The sequence below is a fragment of the Dermacentor albipictus genome, chromosome 1 (assembly GCF_038994185.2).
Source record: "Dermacentor albipictus isolate Rhodes 1998 colony chromosome 1, USDA_Dalb.pri_finalv2, whole genome shotgun sequence".
NCBI classification, from domain to species: Eukaryota; Metazoa; Arthropoda; class Arachnida; order Ixodida; family Ixodidae; genus Dermacentor; species Dermacentor albipictus.
In genome coordinates this window covers 347,286,033-347,300,953 of record NC_091821.1, presented here as the reverse complement: position 1 = coordinate 347,300,953, position 14,921 = coordinate 347,286,033, and the positions used below count along the sequence as shown (strand labels likewise).

General features: G+C 47.5%; 1 protein-coding gene and 1 long non-coding RNA gene across 2 annotated transcripts in view; one reads left to right on the top strand and one right to left on the bottom strand.

The window, feature by feature from the left end:
- The window catches only part of LOC135920347 (uncharacterized), a 304,841-nt gene that overhangs the window by 48,964 nt on the left and 240,956 nt on the right, over positions 1–14,921 (top strand). The window lies entirely within an intron of this gene.
- The window catches only part of LOC135920033 (lachesin-like), a 126,682-nt gene that overhangs the window by 103,763 nt on the left and 7,998 nt on the right, over positions 1–14,921 (bottom strand). Inside the window, exon 2 of the mRNA XM_065454116.1 lies at positions 7,637–7,720. Within this exon, the coding sequence (XP_065310188.1) occupies positions 7,637–7,720 (84 nt within the window). The remainder of the gene's footprint in view (positions 1–7,636; positions 7,721–14,921) is intronic.

Below are 14,921 nucleotides of genomic sequence, written 5' to 3'. Positions count from 1 at the left end.
AATCGATCGCAAATAATTAACTACATGTAATTTGTTAAGTACAAGTCTGCTTCCGCCTCAGTTGCTCGGTAACTATAGCGTTCTACTACTAGATATCAAGCTACGACTTCGAGTTCCAAACATCTGGCTGCGTTCTAGTGGAGGCGGGAGAAAAGAACGCTCAATTTACTTAGATGCACATTAGGGAACCCTAGATGGCCAGCATCAATTCGTGTCCCTCTCCTACGGCGCCCGCAACAACCAACTTAGCAGTCTCTGGTTTTTTATAGCTGCTTCCCCCATTAGCGCTACTTTCCCCATTATCGTGTCCGCGTGTAGAAAAAATCTCTAAGATAGTGCAACGCCGGGCCGACCCGCGATGAAGGTGCAGTTCGCCATTAAGGGGCCCACATACACAGCTTCGCTGATCATGCTTTTTCTCCTATTTTCGTTATCCGAATATTATAACATTTCTAGGTAAAGTCGCAAAAGGAAATTCGGTGTCCCCTCGCGAGTTCATTTGTATTTGCGTCATTAGGGCTCATAAATCCTGGACTTACTCTCCTTCCTTTTCCTTCTGCCCCATTGTAGGGTGGACAACTAAGCTCAGTCATGGTTAACCACCGTGCCTTTTTTTTGTCATTTTCTTTCTCTCACTCCATGCTTTGGAATGTTATTTCTTTTCTTGTGTCGCGCTTTCTCTTACTCCGTGTGTCTGGCAGGAAACAGGACGTCCGTCTAGTGGACCTTGCCGCCATTACACTTCCTTGCTTTGTCTGTGTTGTTTTTGAAACGTAAGCGGCATGAACCAGCAAATGGCAGGATCTCGAGCCTCCTGACTTGTTGCCAAAATCGATAACGCAACTTCTGTCACTGTAATTGTCGCATTCGTTGAGACGTCCACTGCCAAATTGCCTCGCAATGCTTCTGCGACACCACCGCGTCGCTTATTACTTATCACATGATATGTTGATAACACTGTAATATATAGTGCTTGCTGTGTTTAGATCACCTAACGATATAATGTGGTTCATCCTTGACCAAACACACAGAGCAACGTTGTACAGGCAACGCAACGATACGCCCTCCACCTGCGCGAAAGTCCATTATAACTTCTACAGTTGACCACGCGCTATTAGTACCTTTGTCACTCTCACTATCCTGCTCCGTGTCACACACACACGCACGTGCACACACACACACATGGGCATTTTCTCAATTTGTTGCCGAATTACACAGCAAACGGTACGCCCATTTCAGTAAATTTCATTTTTCCGCATATGCGCCAAAGTGAAGGCGCCATATTCAATCGCATCCGACCGTTACTTGCGCAGTGGAGTCGAAAACAAAAAGAAATAAGAAAACAAGAGACCCCCTTCGTTATCCTCGCGTTCTTACCTCGTTGCACAATCATCCTGTTTTATGTACACAAGCAGAGGGGCACAGGAAAGCAGCATCGATCCGCGGCAGCGCCGCACAAAACAAAAGCACCGGCTTATCTTCAACCGCCAACACTCAGAGGTCGCGAGAGGGGGACTCCGCATGATGCATTGTCAGCGTCGCTAGCCACGGCACGTCCGGGAACCGAGTCGATACGGCTAACAAAACGGAAGCATTCGTTCTGCACGCGCTGGTGCAGAGGCTTGCGCCAGGCCCTCGGCGCCAAATGAGGTTAAAAGATGACACAACTTTGCTTTTGTCGAGCGCCGCCGTTTAATCGATGGCGGCATTGTAACGCAATTGACGTGCCGGTCGCGCGTTCTTCTTAATCAATATAACAAGGCGCTGCTGCCACTGTTACTGATTCTGGGGCGTTGCTGGTAAGGAAGCCGCACAATGCCAGGCGGTTGTACGCGCTACCAAGCTTTACCTCGTAACAAGGTTCGGCTGTGTCATCCAAGAACGCATTCAGAGGGATCCATTTCGCAACAAAAGCGGCACTGGCAAAGGACGCGACAAAACGCGCGCTTCAATAATGTAGCTATAGTGTCTCAGAAAGAAGCGGCGGCAGACAAGATTCGAGACACCGAATGACAGCTTTTTTCAAATGATCAAAGTTATCAAAAACTGCGCATCTTGGACTACATTTACGTTTCTTTGCGTATGACGTGCTATTTTATGTAGGTAACTTTGATTTAGTTTGTTTTCCCATAGTTTTATTCGTATATGACACGATTAGCAAATATGCAAAAATCACCAAAGGCACTGAATTAAGTTAATTCGTGCGGCAGCAGCACATAAGGTATGTGTGTTTTCCGCAAGAAATATCTTTCTTTTTCCTTCGTAGCACTTTTTATTGTTGTATGTTATGTGTAATTTGAATGGCTAGGGAATATAGCAGAAAGGAAGCATGCTCATTTTGTAATTGAATAGAGCGTAGTTACTGCTACGGGTCATTTGCATCGTGCATGAAAATGAGATATTGCAACATTTCTCGAGTTCCTCGTGTGACACCGTAATTTACCTATTCTCAATCGTGAGGGGAGTGCCGCTAGCGAAAAGATTACTTAATACAAGCTAAGAAAATTGATGATGACGGCTATATGTGCAGGCAGCCACAACTAGTAGTTACGGGAATGATCGCATTGCCTTTTTTGTGCCCGGAGCATGTTCCAATCCTGAGTGGAAAAAATAAACGAGTTAAGAAAGAAATAAGATGAGAAGGGAGATGAATCCAGCGAGACATTTCATTAGAGAAATTTTTCAGTATCCAGCACCTTAGTATTGTTGTCAATTTATGTTGCTTAACTTTCGTGGCGAACACAATAAAACTAATCTGCCTACCAAAGGATGATGATGATCCTGATCCTTTAATATACATGTACCCAGAACGGAAGCTTGGATAAGAATTGGTCGGTGTCTTAGAGAGCCATCTTTATGTTCTTTCTCGTTCTTTCGTTTTGATTGTGCTTCATAAAGGTGTCTATAGGAACGCTTTCTTGAGGGTTGCATATTTTGCTATATTTAATGCGCTTCCCTTTATCATGCTTTCTGGATTAACAGTTACCTTCTCATTTAACGCATCTGTACCCAAGAATGTCGAACCCCCCCCCCCCCCCCCCCCCCCCCCGCGGACTGTATCGAGACTTCTATAGCGGCATACCGTGGAGCGCTGGAGTCAGCTGTCAGTAGCATAGTAACCATGAATAACATTTAGCACAGAATTAATTACCAGTCTGTGCAATCACATAAAGTGAATGAAGGTGAGAAGCGTATCAGGAGAGAAGGCAACACTATTACGTAGTAAACGACGTTCTATCATGCTTATTCCATAACATGAAATCGGAGGCGGCAGCGGGTGCTGATCACCGCCGTAGCGCAACCATTTCTCCAAGTTTTACTAACTAATGGCTACATGGTATCATGAAATATTGTATACACCTCAAAGTAACGAGTTGCATGTAGGGAAATCTGAATTACGATTTTGTAAAACATTACTCCATGATGCATATTTTTTTTTCCCCTGTAGAGAGTGCACAGCCGCAATAATGCTGTTTATGCGGCGAAGCATCATGTGTGCCCAGCTCGGCACTTCATTCATTGCAGTGCTAGTTCGCATTTAAATGTTTTATTATGTCTCCTGATTCATTACCGAATGCTTTCGAATGGCAGATTTTTTGTATAAATGATGGAAAGAACTTAATGAACGAAGTCATATGGAGAAAATAAGCCTGGTTCCTATGTGTGGAGGGATTTCGCTTAGTCATAGAAAACTTTTTGTTGAAACAACGAAAAAAATAGTTGTGACCCCCTTCTGACTGACTTTACCTGAACCCAACCGGTGGTGCTTCTTGAGTGATAAATTGTTGCCGAAAATTACTGGTCGTAACACATAACGCCATGAGGTAAAACTCATAATTTTCAGTGGTGAACGCAATTTGATTCTGGGAAACAACAGCAAATAAGCTTTCACGAAAGTTATGCCCGGATTATCAGAACGACTTCAACAAAGGAACTCCCGCTCCAACTCAAGTTTCCTGTTCTCTTCTCTTCTTTACTGGAATGAACTCGGCCTCTTGTTCGTACCCGATTCTCTGTCGTGGTTTTCTCTGAAACCCGAGCGCAGCTCACATTTGCGCGCATCTGTGAGAGAAAAAGAGTGCACACCGCCGGTGGCAGGAGGCGAAGACCTACTCGATCGTCCGAAGCTCTCGCTTTCTCTTGTCGGAGTTTACGCGCGCGAGCCGTGGCAGCGGCGGCTACGTGCGTTGTCCGTCAAGCTGAGTGGAGCAAAAGCGCGCGCGTAGCGAGAGTTGAGTAGGAAGGGGAAGGAAACGTGCAGGCGAAATCTGGGCGCACTCTTTCATCTATGCATGTGCCGGGCACGCAAAAATTGCATTCCGCGGCACAGTTCCACTCCGCCTTCCTCGTTCGCCACTGGCTCTCCATCTCTTCATATTTCTTTGTCCGACTCACTTGCTTGCCATTTTTACTTGCCGCAGTTACTCCGCTTTTTGGCCATGGCCGAGAGAGAGAGAGAGAATGGACGTTCGGTGATAGAGAACTGGTAGAACACCCAGGACACCTTTCGAAAGCTGTTGTTATTCTATGGCGAGCATGTTGTGTTGTCTCGGACTTTTCTTCCCGGCACAAAGAACAACAAAAACTCTGTGGAGCGAAAAGAAAAAAAAGAAAGAAAAAAGAAAGAAAGGAAACAAATGTAGCTAAGCCTCGTATCTGCCTACCACGGCCGAATCTAAAACATTTTCTCTTATTTTTCTGCTGTTCTCTTCGTTCTCTCTCCAATCTGCTCGAAGAGAAGCGTGGCTTGCCTACCGCCTGTGCTTTCGCCGCTGTTCGAGACGCGAACACGGATGGTCCGAAACAAGCTACGCAAAATGAATTGAGTTTCGGTCGTCGCAAGAAGAAAGAAGAATAAAATAAAGCGAAGAAAAAGGTAAAGCGAAAGCTAGACGTGCCGAGGAGCACGCAGTGAGGGCGAATAAAGGTTTCATGGAAGAAAGTACCTTAAAATAAAGAGGACGTACGGCAAGAAAAGTGTCCACAAGTAGAGCGCAGACTGAAATCTCGAACGCAATATATTTTAGCGGCGGCAACGGTGGCGGCGGCGGCGGCAGCTCTGTCTTGGCCCGGGCGCTTTTATTGTTGTGAATAGTTTCGATTTTGCTTTTAGCCTCGCGGGAATGCAGTATTATTTTCACGCGTGAATGCGTGCGGCGAGATTCTCTCTTCCCCCATTCCCCACGCCCCCTCCCCTCTGCTGCCTTATTTCTCACAACTTTACCCTCTCAGGTTCCTTCTTATAACGCGCGGGCAGAGCGTCCCATTGTGCGCTCCCGCTGAGTACGAAAACGTCCCTGCTCCGAAAGCGTGAACCGCTGTTCTGGGTACCCGCTCGTGCGTCAGCTGTGTTTCCTTTCTCTCTCTCTCATTCTCTTGCGCTTCATTTCTCCCTGATACTCTTTTACCCGTCAAGGGTACTTGTTGAGCTTTGCACAGCGGCACGGCACGATGAAGATGGAACAAAAGAGAGGGCATTGTCGTCCTCGTCTTTTGGAACAAGCTCGAATAGAAGGGCCGCCTGTGATGGGCGGATGATGAGAACGAGCAGACTCGCGAATCCCTTTGGCGTAGCGAGAGATCATCTGTCCCCTCCCTCCCTCCCTCCCTCCCTCCCTCTCTCTCTCTCTCTCTCTCTCTCTCTCTCTCTCTCTGAGGACGTCGCTCTCCATTACCCAACCCGGCAAGACTTGTTGGCACATCTGTCGCATTTGAAAATTGGCCCTTTCTTCGTGTCTATATACAGTGTCTCTGTGCGTCAGTGCGGGGAAGAAATTGAAGCCGATGAGATCTGCCCCATCAATTCCCTAAGATGAAGGCTGACGCTTAGGAAGAAAGGAATGAGAGACTGAATCTATTTGTTGTATGTGCGCCCGCAGACGAGGGCCTCCGTACGTTGGAAGTAACATTAGTTTATTTTGGTCAGGCGATATCGAGGCTTCAGTGCACGTGCAGTGGTGAAATGTAGTGTTGTGAGTTTAGAGGGACCACATGGGGGAAAAGATTAATGATGTGGACATCGTGGTTGAGTTCCGAGAAGAAACACTGAGATGCCTCTGCACCGCTAGGAGAAGACGAGAACTGAATCAGCAATAAGGCTACTAAAGTTAGAGTCGGACGCGAAAGAAATTAATTCGGCTAGCGAAAGGAGATGATGTAATACGGAGGAATATCTTAAGGCTACAACGTTAAGCAATGTTGTATCAAATAGCCAGAGAAAGTAGAAAAATACCCATAAGAAATAATGAAGTACAGGGAGAGAAATGATAAATGATAGGGAAGTGTTTGGCTCTCACTCTGTTTGGGGGGGCTTAGTGCCACTATGCGGCTTTTCTTTTCTCTTTCTCACTTTTCTACTCATTCAATTTGATTCTGAACTTAAAAAGGCCTAACTTTTTGCTAAGGGCACTGCTTCTGCGACGCGCATGAAAACTATGAACATTCTGAGGAATCTCAGTGCCATAAAAAAGTTTTCTAAAGCCCACCAATCGTTCTGGCTATCTCGAGCGAGTACTACGTAATTTCGCCTTTGTTTCCCAATCATCAAGCTCTTAGTAAAGGGAATTTTACAGAAAGAAGGGATGTCGAGTTATCCGCTGCTGCTCGCTTAAGATTTTATCGTCAATAGTAACCTGTCAGCTGAGCTGCCTATAAATAAGTATCGTGCAATGTCATCATTATCATCATCAGCCTATTTATGTCCAATGCAGGACGAAGGCCTCTCCCTCCGATCTCTAAATACCCCTGTGCTGCGCCAACCGGTTCCAACTTGCACCTGCAAGTTCCCTCATTTCATCACCCCACCCAGTTTTCTGCCATCCTTGACTGCGCTTCCCTTCTCTCGGCACCCATTTTGTAACTCTAATGGTCACCGGTTATCCACCCTACGCATTACACGACCTGCCCACCTCCATTTTTTCCTCTTAATGTCAATTAGAATGTCGGCTATCCCCATTTTCTCTCTGATCCACACCGCTATATTCCTGTCTCTTAACGTTACACCTAACATTTTTCGTTCCGCCACTCTGTGCGCGGTACTTAACTGGTTTTCTTTGTCAGTCTACAAGTTTCTGCCCCAAATGTTGGCACCGGTAGAATGCAGTGATTGTACACCTTTCTTATTAATGATAGTGGCAAGCTCCCAGTCAGATCTGGCAATGCCTGCCGTATGCACTCGGACCCAATTTTATTCTTCTGTTAACTTCCGTCTCATGATCAGGGTCACCTGTGAGTAACTGAATTAGATAAAGGTACTCCTCTACAGACTGCAGAGGCTAAGTAGCGATCCTGGAATCTTGTTCCCGTGCGATGTAACGTTGTAAAAAATTAAAATTTTGACTGTAGAATTTAACGTACGAAAGTGTACAGTGCGCTATGAGATAGGTAGTCGAGGAGTGTGTATTATGTTTTACTACGTAGGGTTTTTTAGCGTACACCCAAAACACGTACACGAGCTTCTTTGCTTTCTGCCTCCATCTAAATGCACCTGCTGGAACCGGGAATCGAGCTCACAGCCCCTATCTCAGCAGGCCAAACGGCCCAGCTATTGAGCCGTTCGCAGTGGGTGTCCTAACGTCCGACTGGAAAACGAAAAACAGGAAAGTTACGCTTACACGAAAGAATGCCATTTACGTACCGCTTGAGGGAGGTAGAAGGCCGTCCCTTCCTAGGAGGCTTGTCTTGAATATGACTCCATAGCGTTCCGCATTCCTCGAGTGCCCTGCATCAACAAAACCGAGGAGGATGCACAATTTGAAGCGTTCCTCGGAACCTTCAGGCAGGTGCCATGTGCGGAATAATATTAGTTCCCTGTGATGTTATGTCGGGATACAAATGGGCTACAACAGAGATACTGAGGTACACCACAATACCTCTGTAGCGCTGTTTCTGCTCTACGGTACATACATACCTGACACACACACACACACACACACACACACACACACACACACATATATATATATATATATATATATATATATATATATATATATATATATATATATATATATATATATATATATATATATATATATATACAACAAACATGAAGTAGTGTATAATTACTTTTAATTTGTTAAGTTTTTCATTATTGCTTCAATCGCAAACATATCAATTACAAGGCAGTTGGGCACGTCAAATAACCTCCGAATCAAGCATTTGTTTAGTGCTAAGCTTTGCCTCGTTGGTTTTTCCGAGAAAAAACAAAAGCGCGCGAAACATCCTAAATACGAAATAGATAGGCGCTCGCACGCTGCTACTCAAGCGCTCCCAAGCGAATGGCCACGGATAGCCACGGCTTTACTAGCGGTGGCAGCTCGATACAGGACCCGCCGTGGTTGCTCAGTGGCTATGGTGTTAGGCTGCTGAGCACGAGGTCGCGGGATCGAATCCCGGCCACGGCGGCCGCATTTCTATGGGGGCGAAATGCGAAAACACCCGTGTACTTAGATTTAGGTGCACGTTAAAGAACCCCAGGTGGTCGAAATTTCCGGAGTCCCCCACTACGGCGTGCCTCATAATCAGAAAGTGGTTTTGGCACGTAAAACCCCATAATTTAATTTTTTAGCTCGATACAGGGCTTCACGCTATGGGATGGTCGCGGCATCAAGAGAACACGCCGCCGACGCATTGATAAGCGTTGCGGAGCCTTGTACGATGCGGCGATAAGAGAATGCAGCCGTATATCTTTCAATGGTTGCTTGAAGGCGCTTGAGTAGTGGCGTGCAAGTACGCATCTATTTCGTATTTCGCGTATTTCGCGAAGTTTTGTTTTATGCGAAGCATATTACGAGGGCTCAACCCAGCTCCTCAGGCGCGGCGGTGACCATGAAATCACGTGACACCGTGACGTCACGACAGAGGAGAAGTGGCTTTGGCTCAACTCTTGCAAGACGGGCTGGGTGGGAATCGAACCAGGGTCTCCGGAGTGTGGGACGGAGACGCTACCACTGAGCCACGAGTACAACGCTTCAAAGCGGTACAAAAGCGCCTCTAGTGAATGCGGTGTTGCCTTAGAAACGCGCTGTTTCTAAGGCGTGCGTCTCTTGCTCAGGCGCACATTTCGTTGCCGCGCCGAACGCTGCTTTGCTCGACGCTCACCGCGTCCAATGCGGGGCGCGTAGTCGCTGCCCTGTAGCCCATTGTCTTACACCCCTTGGCGGGTCGACGGGAACGCTGTCGCGTTCCACTCTTGAAGGCGAAGAAGTAATGCATGAGTTGTTTCTTCGTCTAGCCGAACCAAATATAGCCAAGCAACAGCAGTTCACCAGGCTAAACAGTGGTTCAACAACTAAAATAAAGGCTAGTATGCTTCGCATCCTGGGCTTAACCTTACCTAAGCCACAGCCATTTTTTTAGAGCGCACCTCTTTGGCGTCCGTTCCTGGGTTTCGCGTCGTCGTCGGCGTTGTCGTCGGCCTCGTAACCAGCTCCGCCCCCCTTTCATCCCCCCAGCGCTAGCAGCGACCGACTGATACCGCTGGATGCCGCTGACGCCGCTAGAGAGTCAAGATAACGTGACTGCATAGAACACCGTCGCCGCCATGCAGAAAGAGGAGGAAAGGGTCCCCCCCCCCCCCCTGTTCTTGTGTGGCGGATAGGGTGCTCTTCAGTTGCCGACGCGCCGGTTATTTCACGTAGGCCCCGGCACGTCGACGAATACGTGACCACCTTCCCACGGCTAGACCTGGTTCTTAGCGCTGCGGAAGCGAGGGTATCATATTGTTTGTGTCGGCATCGGCGGCGTTGTCCCTGAAACCAACTCCGCAGCTGGGGTTGACTCACTATCGGCGTCAGCGGCATCAGTCAGTCGCTGCTATCTCTTCCCTCCTCCCTTTATCGTGTTGTCCGCTTGCTGCGCGCGCTTCTGCCCCCATCGTTTGCTGCTGGGTGTACACGCGGCCCCCCTCCCCCCTCTTCCTGCGAGTCTCCGGTTGTCAAAGCGCCGGCCCGAACTTAATTCCTTTCTTCGCTCCTCCTCCAATGCAACCCTTGTGCGGTGGCAATCAGAGAGCCAGATCGGTGGCGGCGGATCTGTATATGTGCACCGCCCGAGCCGAAATTGCCGCTGCCGTTCGCCCTGTGCGGTGGCAATCAGAGAGCCAGATCGGTGGCGGCGGATCTGTATATGTGCACCGCCCGAGCCGAAATTGCCGCTGCCGTTCGCCACTGCGAAATTATCTGCCAGTTCTTTCTGAGCCATGAGCGAGACGACCGATGGAAGTCCTCCGTCTGCTGCTGCTGCTGCTGCTGCTGCTAAACGAGCTGCCAGAGCAGAGGCCCAGCGCCGTCGCCGTCAGAATCCAGAGGTGCGTACCGCCGAAGCAGAAGCTTACCGTCGCCGCCGTCGAGATGATCCAGGAGTACGCGTCGCCGAAGCAGAGGCTAAGCGCCGCCGCCGAGAAGACCCTGCCGTTCGCGCCGCCGAAGCGGAGGCTCATCGCCGCCGTCGAGAGCAACCAGCAGTAAGCGAGGCTGAAGCAGAAGCTCATCGCCGCCGCCGAGAAGACCCTGCCGTTCGCACCGCCGAAGCGGAGGCTCATCGCCGCCGTCGAGAGCAACCAGCAGTAAGCGAGGCTGAAGCAGAAGCTCATCGCCTTCGCAGAGAAGACTCTACCGTTCGCGCGGCCGAGGCCGAGGCCAAACGCAAACAAAGGCTCGCATTTGCTGCGCTCAAATTTCGCATTAGGAAGTAACGTAATCGTCGGTAATTTTTTTTTCTTGGAAAATACAACCAGAACCACTTGAGTACGAAATAAGTGCTTGATTCGGAGATTACTTAAGGTGCCCTAAAACTTCGTAATTGATATGTTTGCGATTCAAGCAATAATTAAAAAGTTCACTAATTAAAAGTAATTAATTGAGTAATACTTCATGATGAGAAATATGCTGGCCGGAAGTGCATACGACTACGTCTACTATGCAGTCGGTACGATTTCTCTAGAGCTCTTGGGTATTTTTAAAACCTTGGTTCAAGTTAGCTGGGACGCCCTGCATAAGTGAAATCATAAACCAACAAACAAGGACACCATAGGCGAAACTACTTGTACTTATTAGTTGATTTTTAAAAAGTGATAAATTAATGGATATTGAGGTCGACGAAAGAACGACTTGCCGCAGGTGGGATGCGAACCCACATCTTCGCATTACGCGTGCGATGGCCTTATCAATTGAGCTACCGCGGCGTCGTTTTCCCATCCACTTTCTGGGGTAATTATGTTTATCTGCTGGAACTAACCCTGGAAGTGCTATCGAGCGCCACCACTCACAAGCCTTGGCAGCGGGGGTGGAGCATCCTTTCTGCCGCAGGCGTCACATCGTACGTATCTATTAGCATAAATTAATCTATAATAGTTATCAGTCCTGTAATTCTACCCTTATTTTGCAAGGCTCTTATTAGCCATGTCTCTTTGTTTTACGTAGTCATTGCATCGGCAAAGTTGAAATGAATTGCGTCACGTCCGCTATTAGAAGGTTCGCCTGAAATCGTTAGGAGGTAACTAGGTGGGAACCGTTTATCCAGCGCATTTTCGGCTGTGTATGCGTAGGCCGGGACGCACATTTCACCTTGCGCGATGAGCAAGTGGTAACGACGGCCGTGACTTTTTCTTTGTAGCTACTCATTGAACCAGACACATATTTGTGTGTATTTCGACCATGAAAAGAATGCGGTTATAGCGTGGCATGAAATAGACGCGCCGAAGCTGGCCTGATGAAGAGGTCGAAAAAAAAAAACAAGGTTTAAGATGCTCTGCTTGTTTTCTCTGCCTCAGTGCGGTTCCATGATGGCGCAATGTCAAACGCGAAACTTCTAAAAAATATATATGCAAAAGAGCACTCAACATCCTCAAGGACGTTTAGCGGACAATTGTGTCCTATACCAAATACTTGTCATTGTTGGCGCATGCGAACCTGAGGCACCGACGTTTCAGCAATAAAGCTGGCGTCCATTACCGTTCCTTTTCTGTTTAATATATGTGCACTTTCTCTCACTCGACTGGTTAACATCACTAATTAGAGAAAGATGCACTCACTTCATTCGATCATTAGCGGCAAACTCGCTCGTTCTAGTTATTTCCTTTTACCCTGCTTGACTGGCCATCTTTGTTTATTACCGCCAACATTTACATTGCCCTTCAGCTATCACTGCCAAGAGCAGGAGCCCGTGCCCCAATTTAATGAAGCGCCGGATTTAAAGGGAAGTAGGTCGATTCAACTACAGAAAATTGCAGACGAGCATAAAAAGCGTGTCATCCCCTGTGCCCACCACGTTTTCGTTGAACGTATTCGTATCGATCTGAGAGGGACACTGACTTTTTCAAAAAATAAGTCTTAAATAAAATGTGACAGCCTCATGTCTATATAGCCTAATCCAGTGCTCGCCGCCGATGCCACAGCCAAACAATGTCTTCCGCAACTTCGTCTGCGTATATTTTTGAAAAGTGAGTGGAACGTAAATCCGCTTTTTTGGAATGAACTAAGTTGTATCGGAACTAATTTCCCGTGTCTCGCTAAACAGGAAGTCGAGGTGAAACTTGGTGGCCTAGGGTACGTTTTTATTTTATTTCAAATATACTTTCTTTTTTTGTCAGCTCTACTGCCGGTGGTGCCGTACAGCTCGACGCAAAGATTAATTAGCCTCCTCCACCGAGTAAAGCTGCTATGACATGGTAGATAAATATGGCACGTGCCATCGGCGGGTTGCAAGGCGAGACGAGATATATGCGCTAGAGAATGCGACGCGTCAATACCGAAGGAGCGTGAACGTGTTGTTTCGGCTGTCCAGGCTTAACAGCGGCAACAGCACCGATGCCCACTACATTGATCTGCCCTTGCTTACCTACCACGTCAAGTACACCTCCTTGGCAAGCGAAAGGCACATTTTACTGCATGTATTCTCATAAAGGTTATTTTTTTGCGCTAATGTAGCTACAATATGAAACCTGTAATAACTTTCGCATTTTTCATTCTCATTTTTTTTCTTTTTTTTTTGGAATGAAGTGGCTCACAAGTTGCGTTATGCCAAGCACCTATTGTTGAGGCTCGGGGTAGCATTCAGGCCAGGAATCCTCCAGGGACAGGGGTGAGTAGGTGCGGTATCAGGAGCGAAAGAAATAAGTTTTATTTTATATTATTTACACTGGCTCCAGATATGGGATCTCACCCTGTGTAGGAGCACTTTAAATGTCTGAGCTCACACATGTCAGCCCACGTCCGGACACAGACACTGCACAAGGGGTGCCCGCTTTTAGAATATTCGTCATCCCTAGGTGACTAGATTAGGGAATCTTATGACTGTGTCTCGGCCAAACATAATCATCCAAATGTTCGCAAAATGCCTCTCATGATGCCGCATCGTTCCCCCAGACTCCGCCTGCAATGTTGCGCGATCACCCCCGCATATGATGCAACCATGTGACAATTTGGGAACCTGAAGTCGACGCAGTTCCCACGGAAGTCCTTGGCTTGACCCCTTGCATCAATTAGTGGGCTCTCTGGGACGGTCAGTTTGCAGCGATCCTGGAAGCCTGGCCTTCCCGGTTACTTTCCGCGTCTACAGAATGCTGTGGTCACGGTCGCTATGAGGGGAGCTTTTTTGCTGACCTGTCAGCAGTCGTTGCCAGGCTTGCGTCGGCGTCATGGCATGCGCTGGTGAAAGGGACTGCCTCTTGGGAAGCACCTAAGGAATGCCCTTTGCCATTTTGAGACGTAACACGATCCGTCTGCGGGATTTAGTGCATATCTCAGTTGTACTCCATGGTCGAATGTTGTCTAGGTGTTAGTTTTAAGCGTTAGGTAACCTAACCTAACTTAACGCATACTGTAATGATTTGAACGTAACCAATATTAGCTTAAGAATGCAAAGAAAGCTATTTCACAGAGCGTGCTCGCGTGGATCTATACGATCTGCTTCAAACGCTAGTCGGGGTCCTCGTCGTTAGCGGTGGGGGTTTAGCCAGTAGGACGACGACGACGAGATGATATCTCTTTTATCTTTGTAGTGTACGAACCGGCCAACAACAACAACGACAAGAACAACAATAACAACAACTGCGAGCGTAGACGTTATGTTCTGGTAATCACGTGTATGTTCATGCGCACTGCCTAGACCACCGAATCGAAGACACAAACTTTGAAAAAGAGGACGTTCTCGATGAGAGAGAAAGAGAAACAAGAAAAGGCAGGAAAGCTAACCATACGCCCGTCCAGTTTACTAGCCTGCGCTGGAGGAAGAAGATAAAGGTGTGAAAGTGACAAAAAGACGGAAAGAGAAGGAACACTAGTTGCTTGCACACTTTAAGGAGCGCACCAGGTGTACAAACAGTCGCAGATTCATGTCGACTTGAAGCACTGACACCACGCGTTCGTGGCTTTCTGTGCTAGCGACGCGCACGGCCCCGGTAGAAAGAATCTTGGCTTCTCAAAGCGCTCTTTAGTCTCGACGAGATGCCTATGTAAATACTACGCGCCACTGTTCTTGGCCAGCCACGTGCCTCTGGCCCCACCCAGTGATCTATTTCGCCTCGCATGGAAGGTAAGTAAAGTCGACGCCGTCGACGTAAATGCACAAACTATCGGCCCTTTAAAGCTGCAGCTACCGCTAAGATCGTCCGGAGAGATTGCCTAGTGTTCGAGTGGTCTTTTTTTTTTCTTTTTTTGCCGTTTGTAAATAAATGTACAGTGGGTGTAGACAGGAGCCCGTATTCAAAAAAAAACTCTTACGCTAGAATTGTTCGTTACAAAAAATGTTTGCGAATCCTGATTCTGAACATAATATTATCGTAGGCGGCCAGTTAATGGCAAAAACCACTTATGGGAGAGAGAAAAGCACTTATGAACCAAAGGCTGTGTCACTTCAGACCAATGTTTATGCAAGTTTGAAGGCTAAACGAGCTTAACTTGCTCAATACTTTTAGACTT